We start from the raw sequence: 14,086 nt of genomic DNA, 5'->3' as shown, positions 1-14,086 counted from the left end.
AGTGAAAGAATACCTTCATGTTTTCCAGAATGGTGCCACAATCCCGTTTCAGGAGTCGACTTGGATGTTTAATGGCTTGGTTGACCCCTCTTCGAATATCTCCCATTCTAATAGACATTTGAGCTACTCCAGCTAGACAGGCTTCATCATGTTCAAGGTGCTGGAATTAAAGAAAAAAAAGAACTACTTAAAACATTCTGTTAACAAAAAGTTATTGAAAGAAAAAAATGATAAAAATTCACCATTTCCAAGCTGGGGCAAAGATACTGCTGTATTTAATCAAATTTTTTTGAACAATGCTTTAAGAAGATGTGGAAAACATATGAGTTATTATTTTGTTTCACATCTGCCAATTTTAGAGTATTGATTTTTTTTCTTTCTTTAGAAAATTGGTTTTTAGATTTTATTTTTATAAACTTTTTTATTAGATTGTCACAGTGCCTTATTTATGATACTAGATTCTACTTTAAATATATTTATATGCAGATATCAAGTTATATATACATATACTAAGCACCTATATACATATATGTGTATGCACACATACATTTATTTATTTGTTCATTCATTCATTCATTCATTCATTCATTCATTCATTCATTCATTCTTTTAAGACTGGGACACACTATTTTGCCCAGGCTAGAATTGAAGTGGCCACTCATGAGCCCAATTCCACTACTGACTGACATGGAAATTTTGACATGCTCTGTTTCTTATATCAGCTGGTTTGTTCCTCCTCAGGCATTCTGGGGGCACCCCAATCCTGGGTGCTCACCATATTGTTGCTGGACTTAGGGTAGAGACCCAGTTGGCTTTGCCTATTAGCTGCTAACAATTCTTGATTTCAAGCAATTCATTAGTCTCAGCCTCCCTGGGAGCAGGCATGTGCCACCATATCTAGCCACTTGATACGTTAAATAAAGTTCTGGACATAAAGCACATATGCCATGAAAAAACATATTATTAAGAGGATAATGATTTATCTATTGATGGATTGTAAATCCAGCAAGTGGCAACTAGGTAGTTATTATGTGTGCTTCACTATGATAAGTGCTGGGGATACAAAGACTGAATGAAAAACAGATATACATAATTTGGTGAAAAGGAGGTAATAGGAAAAGCTTTCCATAGGAGAAGGAGTATGAAATGAGACTTGAAGGAAGTTAAGGATTCTAAATTGAAAGGGAAAAGGGAGTGCATTACAGAAATGGAGAAAGCTTGTATAAAGGCAGACAGAGAAGGGATGGAAAGTTGTGGTCTGTGAGTATGAAGTAGTCCAGTATGGTGAGAACACCGATTCTATAATGAGGAGTGATGGTGCAATAAGCCTGGAAAGGTTGGCGGGTGCCAGATTGTGAAGGTCTTCAAATGCCAAGCTGAAGAGTTTGCATTTTATGCTGGAGGTAATAGGGATCCATTGAACTTTCTAGAGTATATGAGGGAGAAAAGGATGGACCTGTTCTGACCTTTGCATTAGGAAGAATACTTTGGCAACTGTGTGGAGTATATGGATTAAAGAGAGGAGAGGAAAACATTAATACGATAGGGAGCTGCTTCAATAGGTTAAGCAAGAAGTGATGAGAGCCTAAATTAGGGTGGTGACCATATGAATGGAAAGAAGAATTTATAATTCTCTGGTCTTTATTCAAGGTTACCTTATTATCCCCTGTTATTCCTTTCTCATAATGAGCCAAGGCATTTACATAATCACCCCTAAAAGAGAAATCATAGCATATTTTAGTAAAGTAAAAATATAATATTCACATACCTTACATTAAGTTCTTTAAGCCCATATCAATATATTAAGGATCTCTGATTTTGTCTTCGTGGGAATTCCTTCCAACAATGCGCATCAAAAATTATTTATAACCAGGCCTAGAGACGGGAGGTCCTAGGTTCAAATCTGGCCTCAGCCACTTCCTAGCTGTGTGACCCTGGGCAAGTCACTTGACTCCCATTGCCTAGCCCTTACCACTCTTCTGCCTTGGAGCCAAAGACTCCAAGGTGGAAGGTAAGGGTTTAAAAAGAAATTATTTATAAATTTGTCTTTTAGTCTTACAGTTGCCTGAGACTCAGGAATAATTTTGGAAACAAGCAAGTATTATTTGATTGGATACTGCTACTAATATTTGTTTTTAGAATGAAGTGTAATTTGAAGAACACACTCTGTTTTGAGAATAAAGTAACTATTTGAGGCAAACCAGTTCATTTTCTTTCAATTCACTTTAGGTGCATTTATCAAGTGTTCCCTTTGTGCCAGATGTTACAATAGATATAAATTATGGTGAGGAATACAAAATAAATAGATGACATAGTCAGTCCTTATGCTACCCAAACTCAGTAATGATGCAACTAATCAGAGGCAGAGCCAAGATGGTGGGACTCAGCAAGCTTCTCCTGAAAATCTCTCCAAAGAGATCTAGAAAATGTATCAGACCAAATCCCAATGGGAAAATTCATGAATTATCATAGTGAATCACCAGTGGGTGAGCATATGGAGTCTGAGCTGTACCTGAGATTTTAGAATAGCACAACATCCAATATTCCAGCAATAGGATTAGCCTAGCCCAGCAATGGGGAACCTTTTAGCGATTGAGTGCCCAAACTGTAAATTGCACAGAGAAGGGGAGGGGAGCAGTCATGCCCTCTGTCTCTCTGGTTTTCTAGTAGCGAACTCTGTGCTGGGGTGATGGCAGGTTTGCCCACAGAGGGGGCTCTGAGTGCCCCTCTCTGGCATGTGTGCCATAGGCTTGCCAACATGGGTCTAGACCTTTCCCTGGTAATACACAGAGATTGGCCTTAATATAAAGTTCAAATTTAGGAAGCTAGCTGGAAAAATGAGCAAACAAATAGAAAAAGAATCCCACTATAAAAAGTTATCTTGACAAAAACACTCAAGACAAAAACCCAAGAGCATGCATGACTCTAAAATATCTACAAGCAATGATTTAAGGGAAAATACAAGTTAGCAATAAATTCAATCAGAATTTCTGGAAGAGATGAAACAAAAATTAATTTTTTATGAATGAAATGAGAGCACTGGAATTAAAAATTGTAAAGTGAGTGAGAACTATGGAGGAAAGAATTGGAAAGTGAATTAGCTGGTTGGTACAAGAGATACAAAGTCTAGGAAGAGAAAAGTTGGATGTTTTCTTGTTTAAGATTCCTACAAATGTTACTTTAAATTGTCTTGGGGGTAGAAGCATGTCTGAAGGCATGGGAAGGGGGACTATGCCACTTTGGACATTTCTTCATCTTATCAAGATGCTTAGCAGCAACACTGGAGTATTGCTAGGTTAATAAAAATTGCTTCTGACAGACAAATGCCTAAAATGAAGAGTAGAATATTCTTTTTTCTTGGACTTCCTCCAATGTTTCACTCAAATCTACCTGCTCCTTTCACTGTCTTCTCCATTGTGCTTCCATTGTACTGGCTTCATAATAAACAGTGCTGGTTGGTCTATCTGCTTTCTCCCCACATTCTAATCCATTCTCCATTCTGTTGGCAAAGTGATTTTCCTGAAGAATAGGTCTAACCCATCACCTTCATTACTCAACAAATTTCAGTGTCTTCCTGTTACCTCCAGGATCAAACAGAATATCTTTTTGGAACTTTAAAGCTTTCACAACCTGTCTACTTTCAACCTTTCCAGTCTTTTATACATAACTCCCCTCCCCATACTCTAAAATCCATTCTCAATAGCCTTCTTGTTGCTTTTCATACACAATGTGACATCCTTTGACTTTGCCTTCTCACTTGCTGACCTCCATGTCTAATATGTTCTTCCTCCTACCTGTGTGTCAGGTTTTCACTAACTCTTTTAAAGATTCTTCTGCAGGAAACCTTTCCCATATTACCCTGCTCTCACACTTGCTTGTGGCTTCCTTCTTAAATTACCTTACATTTACACTGTATATAACAGGTATATACAATTTTTGAATGTAGTATTCCCTATGATAATGTGAGATCTTTCAGGGTATGACCTATGTTTTTTTACATTTTTGTATCCCCACTGACTAATAAAGTGATTGTTGGCAATTAGTAATAAAAGACTGGACTCAAGAGTGAGATTAGAGCTGGATATGAGGCTATAAGAATCATCTGTATAGAGATGATAATTAAATTCAAGGGACCTGCTGTGATTATCAAGTAAGATGGTGTAGGGAGGGAGGCAGAAATAAAGAAGATGGAGGGCACAGAAATAAGAGGGGAAGAAGTGGAGGCAGTGACTGTTGATGACTATTTCAAGAAGTTTAGCTGAAAGGAAAGATATAGGATGATAGCCAGCAGGGATAATCAGATCAAGTAGGGTTTTTCTAGAATGAACGAGATAAAGGTATGTTGTAGATAGCAGGAAGGAACTGGTAGATACAGAAAGTTAAAGATTAGTGAGAGAGTAGGAGGACAGAGGGAATAATATTCTGGAGAATACAAATGGAAGAGAATAAGGGGTGCTTGTTTAGGAGTTTACCTTGCCAAGGAGAAGGGTTACTTCTTGTGAGATAGAGATAAAGAAAAAGATTTTGCTTGGCTTATTTACTTTGGGATCACAGATGATAATTTAAAATCCAAGGCTGTTTAAAATAGAACATGACTTAAACCACTACTTGTGTCAGTACTTTTACTGACTAAAGTACATATCTGGCAATAGATTATTTAGGAATATTTAAAAATGTTATTTGGAAAATATTTCATGCTATTAATAATTTTGGATGGACATATAAAGCAGATAACATACATGAACTCAAGCTGAATTGCATACTCCTTTGATATGAATGGAATTTGTTCTGGGGCCAGACGTTTAGCAAGCTGTAGAGCACTGTCCCAATGTTGCAAATCTCGTCTCATCTGTTAAATAAAAGAAACACTTCAAATTTGACATAGAGAAAATTCACATGCAAGAATCAGTTGGATCCCCACAAAGGCTATGTAATAAAATAGTGTCTACAAAATTAGGTTAAAGTAAATATTTAAATGGTAAGATAGCCACAGCTAAGCTATTTGATACTGCATATGAATCTTAAGAAATGTGAAATTCACAGTGTTCAAAAATGGAGAAATAAAACAGAAGATATTGGTAGAAATAAAATAACTCAAGACTTTTTCCTGGCCTTTAAAATCAGTTTACTATGTCCTGTACTTGGCTACAAATCCAAGGGCATAAATGATCATACATGAAAATATTTTTAGATCCTGCATTTTATGCAAGATTAAAGAAATATTCTCTATATCACTTTTTTAGAGTTCTGGCATACTCTAGAAGGAGCATGGAAGAATAGAAAGAATATTTGGAGTTAGGGGACCTAAAACCGTGACTCTGAGGAATTTAATCTTTCTAAATCTCAGTTTCCTGATCTATAAAATGAAGGGGTTGAACTAGAAGATCCAACTTAAGTCTTTGGACTCTATAAGTGAATTCTTTTTTCAGATCTGGGATCTTATTACACATAGTTGGGTAGGGATGAAAGAGGATCATTTCTTTGTCATTATTCATGTGTGCTCTAGAAATTGACCTAGTTGCAAAAGCAGGCATATTCTTAAAACAGTGAATTCTAGTTTTAATTTTGAAGTTCTGAGGGCATCTCAAAAGATGTAGCATGAAATATCAAAGAATTCCTAGAAGAAAACAAACCTGATCGCAAATTACTTTGAATTTCAATGAATTTATGATCTCATTGGTATGTGTACTTCCTTTATCAGTACAAAATGGCACATTTCTATACATTATCTTTGAACTAATTTTAAAACATATGTATATATATATATATATATATATATATATATATATATATAGGGGGCAGCTAGGTGGCTCAGTGGATTGAAAGCCAGTCCTGGAGAGAGGAGGTCCTGGGTTCAAATTTGGCCTCAGACACTTCCTAGTTGTGTGACCCTGGGCAAGTCACTTAATCTCCACTGTCTGGCCCTGACTGCTCTTCTGCCTTGGAACCAATACATAGTAGTGATTCTAAGATGGAAGGTAAGGGTTTTTTTTTTTAAAGTATATATAATTTTCAATCATTTTTCAGTAATGTACAATTCTTCATAACCTCATTTGGGATATTCTTGGCACAGGTACTGGAGCAGTCTGTCATTTCTTTCTTTAGCTCATTTCACAGATGAGGGAACTGAGACAAATAGGGTTAAATGACTTCCCTAAGGCCACAGAGTTATTAAATGTCTGATGCCAGATTTGAACTCAGGAAGAATTCTTTCTGACTCCAGGTCTTGCACTCCTATCCATTCTGCCATCTAGCTGTCCATATATAATATAAATGTGTTAATATATGTACATTTTTTCCAAAATAAAATTAATCTCAAAAAAAGATAAAATGTATAGAGGTGGCAATCTGTGGCAGTGAAAGGAATTTATATCATATACAGATGTGCATATATATATCCATAAATCATATTTATATCTATATATCTATGTCTCTCTCTCTCACTTAGAAGGAAAAGGAGGGAAATAAAGCTTCAAATCAATAGGGTATTGAAATACCAAATATATAATCAATATTGTTTTATATCTTTCAAGCCTTTTCACATAGATTATGTTAGATACATACACTGTGCAAGATTTATGGGGAAAAATGATTAAGAGTTACATCGGATGAGAAGCCATGGAAGGGTAACATCTGTATTGGTAGATAATATAGCCATAGTGATGACATCAGATTCACCAAAGAAATATCAAAGTATTAGTTAAGAGTCAATTTTGCTCTAAGGTTTTAAAAAAATAAATTATTTTAAACAAACAAAAACAGAGTTAATACAAGAATGTAGGCAGTTCAATAGGTACCTCCAATGCAGCAGTGGGATAAATAGATGACAAATAAAGATCCTGAGCCAAACTGAAATCATTTGTAAACATGGCAAGATGTCCTGCTAAAAGATTGTGATCTTCTATTCCCTGAAAATATAAGCATTTTAAAATTATAAATTACAAATATTGCATGGATTTAATTTTCTATGAGCCTGTGCTGGTGTGGTTGCAGTGGTTCTAGGAATTCATGAACACAGAAATTAGGGAAGCCTTTGGCAAAAGGATAAGATTTCATTCATCCAACCCTAAGATCAAAATTGTCTTGATATTTTGGGAAAATACGATTTAAATCTCTGGTGTTAGATTACTTATTGGCAGTAACACAAATCCCTGAAGGTCAAACCATTATCATGTTATTATTTTAGAATCTTGCCCAAGTAATTAGATTTGGTTTACTTTAGACTAAACCCTTCCATAGCCAAAATCTCTAATGAAATTGATGAAACTTCATATCAGACTGCACTCGAAAGTACTCTTAATTTAGAGGTATAGTAAAGGATTTCTAGCAGGGCATAACAGTGCAAGCTGACAGCATGAGACCCTGCAGACCAATATTCCACTCAGAACTCCCAGGACTGGGACTGGACACAGGCAGTCACTGTAGAGAGAGCTGGTGGACTCTGGAGGAGAGAGAAGCTGTTTTCTCTAGCAGCCAGAAAATTGGATCATCTGGAAGGAGTGGCTGAGTGAGTGATTACCCCACACTGGTGAACAGTGTGTGTGTGTGTGTGTGTGTGTGTGTGTGTGTGTGTGTGTGTGTGTGTGTGAATCCTCATCCCCTCCTGAACCTTGAGAGGACTCTTCATCTTGAGACTGCTGTCTGGATCAAAGAAGGTCTCTTGATTGTGAGATTTCTTTGGGCCCTGTTGTCCTTGTCCCTACAAATTCCTCTCTAACTTTAATTACTCCTTTAATTAGTTAGGTTAAGATAATTTTAGAAAGTATAGGATTTTCATGTTTGTGTTGGGGTTAGAAGTAAGGCTAACATTACTTCCCTTCCATTTTCCCCTTTTAGTTAAACAAACCTTTTATTTTATTTATACAGTTAATGTGATTCCTTCTTTTAACCTCCCCATAGCAGTTGGCGAGTCATAACCCACAAAAATTTGACTTTGGCCAGGGTAAAGCAGGGAGATTTCTAAGTTGATAGTTGGACTCTGGGAACATTCCATTGACCCACTTTAGCACTTGGTTGCTTCCAGAGTGCTTGCCCTGATTGACACGGAACTCTGACTCTTGCTGGACTCTGAGGGGGATTTAAAAGTTTAAAGGCTACTAGCACATATGCTAAGAAGCCATTTTGTGTTTTTTTTTTTGGCTAATTTTTTAATTGATTTTTTGTTCTGTTCTTTGGTGTTTATTAATATTAATCAAAGTGGATAATAATAGAACATATTCTGTGTCATATAGTAACTTTATATACACTATTAATATCATGTCAGGGAACATGGCCAGTGTTGTATTCTTATTTCTATGGGACTGTTTCCTATATATTCCTTATGGAATTTTTAACCTATTTCCCCAGTGTTGCTATATGCTTTTAGGATATGAGTGGATGGAATCTGTGATGGCATTAACTATAAGATCCATGTTAGCCTATGTACCATTGATTTATATATGTTCATTTGTATTGTATAAATGTAAATTTGTGTTTTTTGATGTTGGCTATAGATTGAGACCTATTGTGTTATGGATAACAAAGGATTCTGAGATGAATTATGATAATGAAAGAAAAAATAGAGGCAATGGAGTTATGTATGAAAGGGAGGATGATTTTAACCAATGATATTGTGAATGATTTAAAAGATAATGATATTAATAAGGAAAATAATGATGGGAAAATTAAAAAATTGTCTAGATTGGAACGGGAAGAGGCAGAATGCAATAAAAATCAAGCATCACTGTTCCCTTTAAGAGATATCCTTGTTGTGATCCAAGAGGAGATATATAAAGTCAAAAATCACAAATTATTTATACCTGATGATTTGGAAATGATTATTCATAGGACTCCGAATTATTCAGAAGAACCTAATAAGGTAGTAAGAGAATTTCAAAGGGAAATAGATATCTTTGACCCTGATTATGGTGATTTTTATTTATTAATGAAAGAGTTATTAACTAAAAGGGAAAGAAACAATTTCATAGAAGAAACAGGGGATGATCCATTATTGACCCCATGGCCACGAGATTTTCAAGGTTTGGATATGAATTTATCCCATGATTATGAAATGATGAAACAAGTCAGAAGGTCAATTATGGATGTGATGAAGAGCCACACTAAACGCCCTAATGCTTGGTCTAAATTTGAGAATATTAAACAGAAATTAAATGAGACATCTACAAATTTCCTTGAGAGAATCAAAGAAGCAGCTGAAATATTCTTAGGCCTAGATGTGTTAGAAGACACAATTGCACACATTAAGAGGATATTTGTAAAAAATGCATGCCCTCAGATTAAATTATTCTTTAGAAATAATTTCCCTGACTGGGAAGAGATGGGTCTAGAAGAATTAAGGAGAAAGGCAACTTATGTGTGTATGGACAATAATGATAAATATGAAGATAGAGGATGTAATAGAGGATTTGAAAAAGAAATTGAGGGATGCAGAAAATAAAGCAAGAGATAGTGAAATAAAGGAAACAAAAGTAGTGGCAGCTCTAAGATCTATGCAACCAAGCAACTAATATAAGTTAAGAGAAAGGAGATCTGGACCTCAGAAATGTTTCTTGTGTAATTGTGTTGGACATTTTGTTAGGGAATGTAGGTTTAGAGGACAATTTTCTAGACAAATAGGAATGGTGGATATATTAGACAGAATAATTATAATAATTGGAATAATAATTATCAAAGGAAAAATGATGTAAACAATTGCGAAAATATTTACTGTTAGGGAGCTCAAGCACCTGATTTGAACACTATGCAAGAGTGGGTTAAATCAGGAGCAAGACCCAAATACAGTCAAGTAGTGAATGAGCATAAGGGTGATCAGAACAAAGGGGCATGTTCATTATGAAGGTATACCCAGGAGTTCTAAAGTTTTTAAAGTATCAAGGGAAAATGGAGATAAGGTTAATGAATTTATAAATAATATGATTGAAACAAAGGATAATAAAATTAATGTTAATAATTGTGAGGAAAAAGAAAATTATAATGGAAAATTAGTGGAAAATTCTAATGATTGTGAAATAATGGAAACTAGTGAAGAAGGTAAATCGGATAAAGATATTGTGATTGTAAATGTGAACAATGATACCAAGGTAGAGATTATAAAGACCAATGAGAGTACTGAAAAAGCTGATGATGGTGTTAAAGATGTGAAATCCTGGGAATATCATGCAGTTCAAGCAGATGTAAATTTGGATGGACAGGAAATGACTGAGATTTGTACTGATGCTACTGTGCTTTCACCAGTGTTGGAAACATTTCAACCACCTAATAGTACAGAACCATATATGTCTGTAACTATTGGAGATCAAATTTATGATCTTCTGGTTGACCTTGGAGCCAATAAATCAGTTTTGCAAAGTTTTCCTAAGAACTGTAGAGTTGTTGGCACAATGAAAGTAATAGGAGCTACTGGTAAACCACAGAGAGTAGCAAAATTACAACCAAAAATGATTATTTAGGTCCATTATCTGTGGAACATCCATTTCTGTGTATGCCAGACTGTCAAATGAATCTTTTAGATAGAGATTTATTATGTAAATTAAGGGCAACAATCCAATGTACTTATACTGGTGATATCTCGTTACATCTGCCAGAAGAATCTCTGAAAACTTTTCCATTGCTATTCTTAGATTCAGTCAGTACAGAGGGTGACTTAGATTCAATCTATCCAATACCTGAGGATATCCCTGAAGATCTTTGGAAAAAGTCTTCCACATATGTAAGTCTATTGAAATCAGCTACTCTGGTAAGGGTGAGGACTAAGGAAGGACCAGTTCCTTGTGTACCTCAATATCCCCTGACTAAAGCAGCAATTGAGGGTATAAGACCAATCACTGAATCCCCAATGCAACAAGGGATCATAATACTTTGCTTCTCAGAATATAATACCCCTATTCTTCCAATCAAAAAGTCAAAGTTAGATCATAATGGCAAAGTTGTATATCATTTTATACAGGATTTAAGAGCAGTCAATGATTTTGTAATCCCATCCTGTTGTACCAAGTCCAGCTGCTAAAATTTCTTACATCCCAAGTCAGGCAAGGTATTTCACGGTGGTAGATTTATGCTCAGCTTTTTTTCTCAATTCCAATTCATGAGGATTTTCAAAAGATCTTTGCTTTTACTTGGGAAAAAACCCAGTGGACCTGGACTTGTTTGCCCCAGGGTTTTACCAATTCACTGAGACAATTTTCACCAATTCTGAATAGAAATCTAAAAACTATAACATTCAAAGAAAGTAAATTGGTGCATTTTGTAGATGATATTCTTCTTGCATCCCCAAATGCTAAAGTTTGTCTAAGAGATAGCAATATTCTTTTGTTAGAATTATATAAGCATGAGCATTAAAGATCTCCAAGGCAAAATTATAATGGGTTTTGCCTTGAATGCAATATCTTGGTTTTATGTTATCAGAGGGTTCCAGAAGTATCACACAGAAAATAATAGCAGATATCCAGAAACTGAATGCTCCCAAGACCAAAAAGAAACTCAGAGCTGTTCTTGGAACAACTGGTTTCTGTAGACAATGGATACCCGGATATAGTGAACTAACAAAATGTCTAACATATTTAACCAGGAATACAGAACCAGAACCTCTGAAACTAAAGCCTGAACATCTGCAAGCCTTAAACAATCTTAAAGAAGTCATTTTATCTGCTTTAGCTTTGGGTCTCCCAGACTATACAAAACCATTCCAACTATTTGTTAGTGAAACTAAAGGTATTGCCTCCTGGAGTACTGACACAGACTTTAGGACAAAATTATCATCCAATTGGATATTATAGTTGTCAACCTGATCCAATAGCTGCTGGTATAGTTCCTTATCTAAGGGGTGTAGTAGCTGCTGCAGTGTTAGTCCAGAAGTCAGCAGATTTAGTTTTGGGATGTCCATTGACTGTATTGTTCACATCAAATAGAAGCACTAATGAGGAAATTTCATACTCAAGCTTATTCAGATCAACAAATTTCCAAGTATGAAATTATTCTCCTGGGTAGTGAGAACATCCAGTTGAGGAGGTGTAGTGTATTAAACCCAGCTATGCTTCTTCCCTATTTGCCAAAGAATGGTGAACTATTACATGAATGTGTAGAAGTAGTAGCTCTAGTGGATATGCCTAGGATGGATTTGAAAGATACTCCTATGGACTCGGTATTATTCACAGATGGTTCTTCATATTTGTGTAATGGAATTTGATGTACTGGTGCTGCAGTGGTCACAGAATTTGAGACAGTGTGGTATGGCTCATTACCTAGTAACCTTAGTACTCAAGGAGCAGAGTTAGTAGCATTGAAGCAAGCATGTCTTCTAGCTGATGATAAAAATGTTAATATTTTTAGACTCTTGTTATGCATTTTCTGTATGTCATGCAACAGGGAAGATATGCAAACAATGAGGTTTTTGTTACTGCACTGGGAAAACCAATTGCACATGCAGAAATAAGTTGTTGAGTTGTTAGATGCTATCCAAAAACCTAAATATCTAGTGGTGATCCACTGTAGAAGTCATACTTGTGGCAGAGATTCAGTTTCTAAAGGAAATCAAAGAGCTGATATAACTGCTAAATTTTCAGCCTGGAATGCTCCAGTGTATGTAATGAATTTGTCAACTCTTGAGTCTGATGATTTAGAAAGAGCTTATTTAGACTCAGAAATTCAGAAGTGGAAGGAGAAATTTGGAGCGAGGAAAGAACATGGAATATGGGTTGCAGACACTGGAAAACTGCTGTTAGCAAAAGATTTGTATATCTGTTTGTATGAAGCCATTCACACAAAAAGGTTATTTTGGTACTCAAGCTGTAGTAAGGCAGTAAAAAAGGCAATGGGTAGCACCAGGAATAAATACTGTTGCAAATAAGATCTGTACAAGTTGTTCTGTTTGCCAAAAATTCAATCAAGGTGCATTCAGAAAGAAAGGTTTGGGTGGTAGACCTTTGGCATATTGTCCAATTGAGAGTTTGCAAATAGATTATATCAGCATGCCAAAACCTGGAAGATAAACGTTTTGTCTTGTAATTGTGGATAGATTAACCAAGTGGCCTGAAAGTTTTCCATCTAATACTAATACAGCTAGCTTTGTGGTGAAAGTGTTACTTAAAGAAAATTGTTCCTAAGTTTGGTGTACTACTTATCATAGATTCTAACAAAGGATCTCATTTCACACTTAAGATATCCTGAAAAGAGTCTATGAGAATCTAGGAATAACACCTAAATATCATGTTCCTTACCATCCACAAAGTTCAGGTCAAGAAGAGCATGTGAATAGGGAAATCAAGACTGTGGTGGGGAAAATTTGTGCTGAGATTCATCTAAAATAGCCAGAGATTCTTCCCATAGCTTTGTTTTACCTACGTACAAGGCCAAGTGGACATTTGGATGGAAGAGGACATTGCAAATGAAGAGGAGGATTCAGAAAATTGATGGACATTGTAAAAAGACTGAAGTACTTATAAATATTAAGCAGATAAAGACTTTGAAGGAATTTTCAATGAAAAGGATCAAGTGATTAGTGGAGTAGATCAGTGGTTTTTAAGGAATTTGGGTATTGTAATATAACATAACATATATTCACATAAGCATTCACAAACACGTTTTACTACCATGGATTCTGGAGAGGAAAAATTCTTCAAACAAGTTGAGAAGAGAAGGAATAATTTGAAGTTTTGGTAAGTATATTGCATGCAACAGTAACACAACAATAACACAATAGTAACACTGACATAACACTAACAAAACAATATAACATAGCATGCATAACAACATAAAAACATATGCAGAAAAACATAAACATAGTTTGGGTTCATTGAATCACTAGTTGAATTAGTGAAGAAATGTATAGTTAGATGCTAACAATATTATAGTTATTTATAAAGTAGTTACTAACAACAAATAATTGGCTACTTAGTTTAGAATAGTAGTAGTATAGGAAGGTGAGATTAGTTTTAGAAGATTTCATTAAGCTAGGGCTTTAGTTAGATAGATTAAAGTTTAAGATTTATAAGATAAGGTAAGATACTGATTTATAGTACAAAATACATCACAACATATATAACAACATACATTACATAGTACATATGACATAACATCTCATATCACACAA

General features: G+C 35.3%; 2 protein-coding genes across 3 annotated transcripts in view; one reads left to right on the top strand and one right to left on the bottom strand.

Annotated features, from left to right (window-relative positions):
* LOC100022178 (WD repeat-containing protein 19) overlaps positions 1-14,086 on the bottom strand; it is a 99,812-nt gene that overhangs the window by 38,466 nt on the left and 47,260 nt on the right. For both annotated transcript variants that reach the window (XM_007496552.3, XM_007496553.3), the window contains 4 exons: positions 6,798-6,908; positions 4,740-4,849; positions 1,656-1,713; positions 14-160 (listed from right to left, as the gene is read on the bottom strand). In XM_007496552.3, the coding sequence (XP_007496614.1) occupies positions 14-160; positions 1,656-1,713; positions 4,740-4,849; positions 6,798-6,908 (426 nt within the window). The remainder of the gene's footprint in view (positions 1-13; positions 161-1,655; positions 1,714-4,739; positions 4,850-6,797; positions 6,909-14,086) is intronic.
* The window catches only part of RFC1 (replication factor C subunit 1), a 168,344-nt gene that overhangs the window by 132,766 nt on the left and 21,492 nt on the right, over positions 1-14,086 (top strand). The window lies entirely within an intron of this gene.

The sequence above is a fragment of the Monodelphis domestica genome, chromosome 6 (genome assembly GCF_027887165.1).
Source record: "Monodelphis domestica isolate mMonDom1 chromosome 6, mMonDom1.pri, whole genome shotgun sequence".
Lineage (NCBI taxonomy): Eukaryota > Metazoa > Chordata > Mammalia > Didelphimorphia > Didelphidae > Monodelphis > Monodelphis domestica.
Note: the sequence above shows the minus strand (reverse complement) of the source record. Positions and strands in the feature narration are given on the sequence as shown.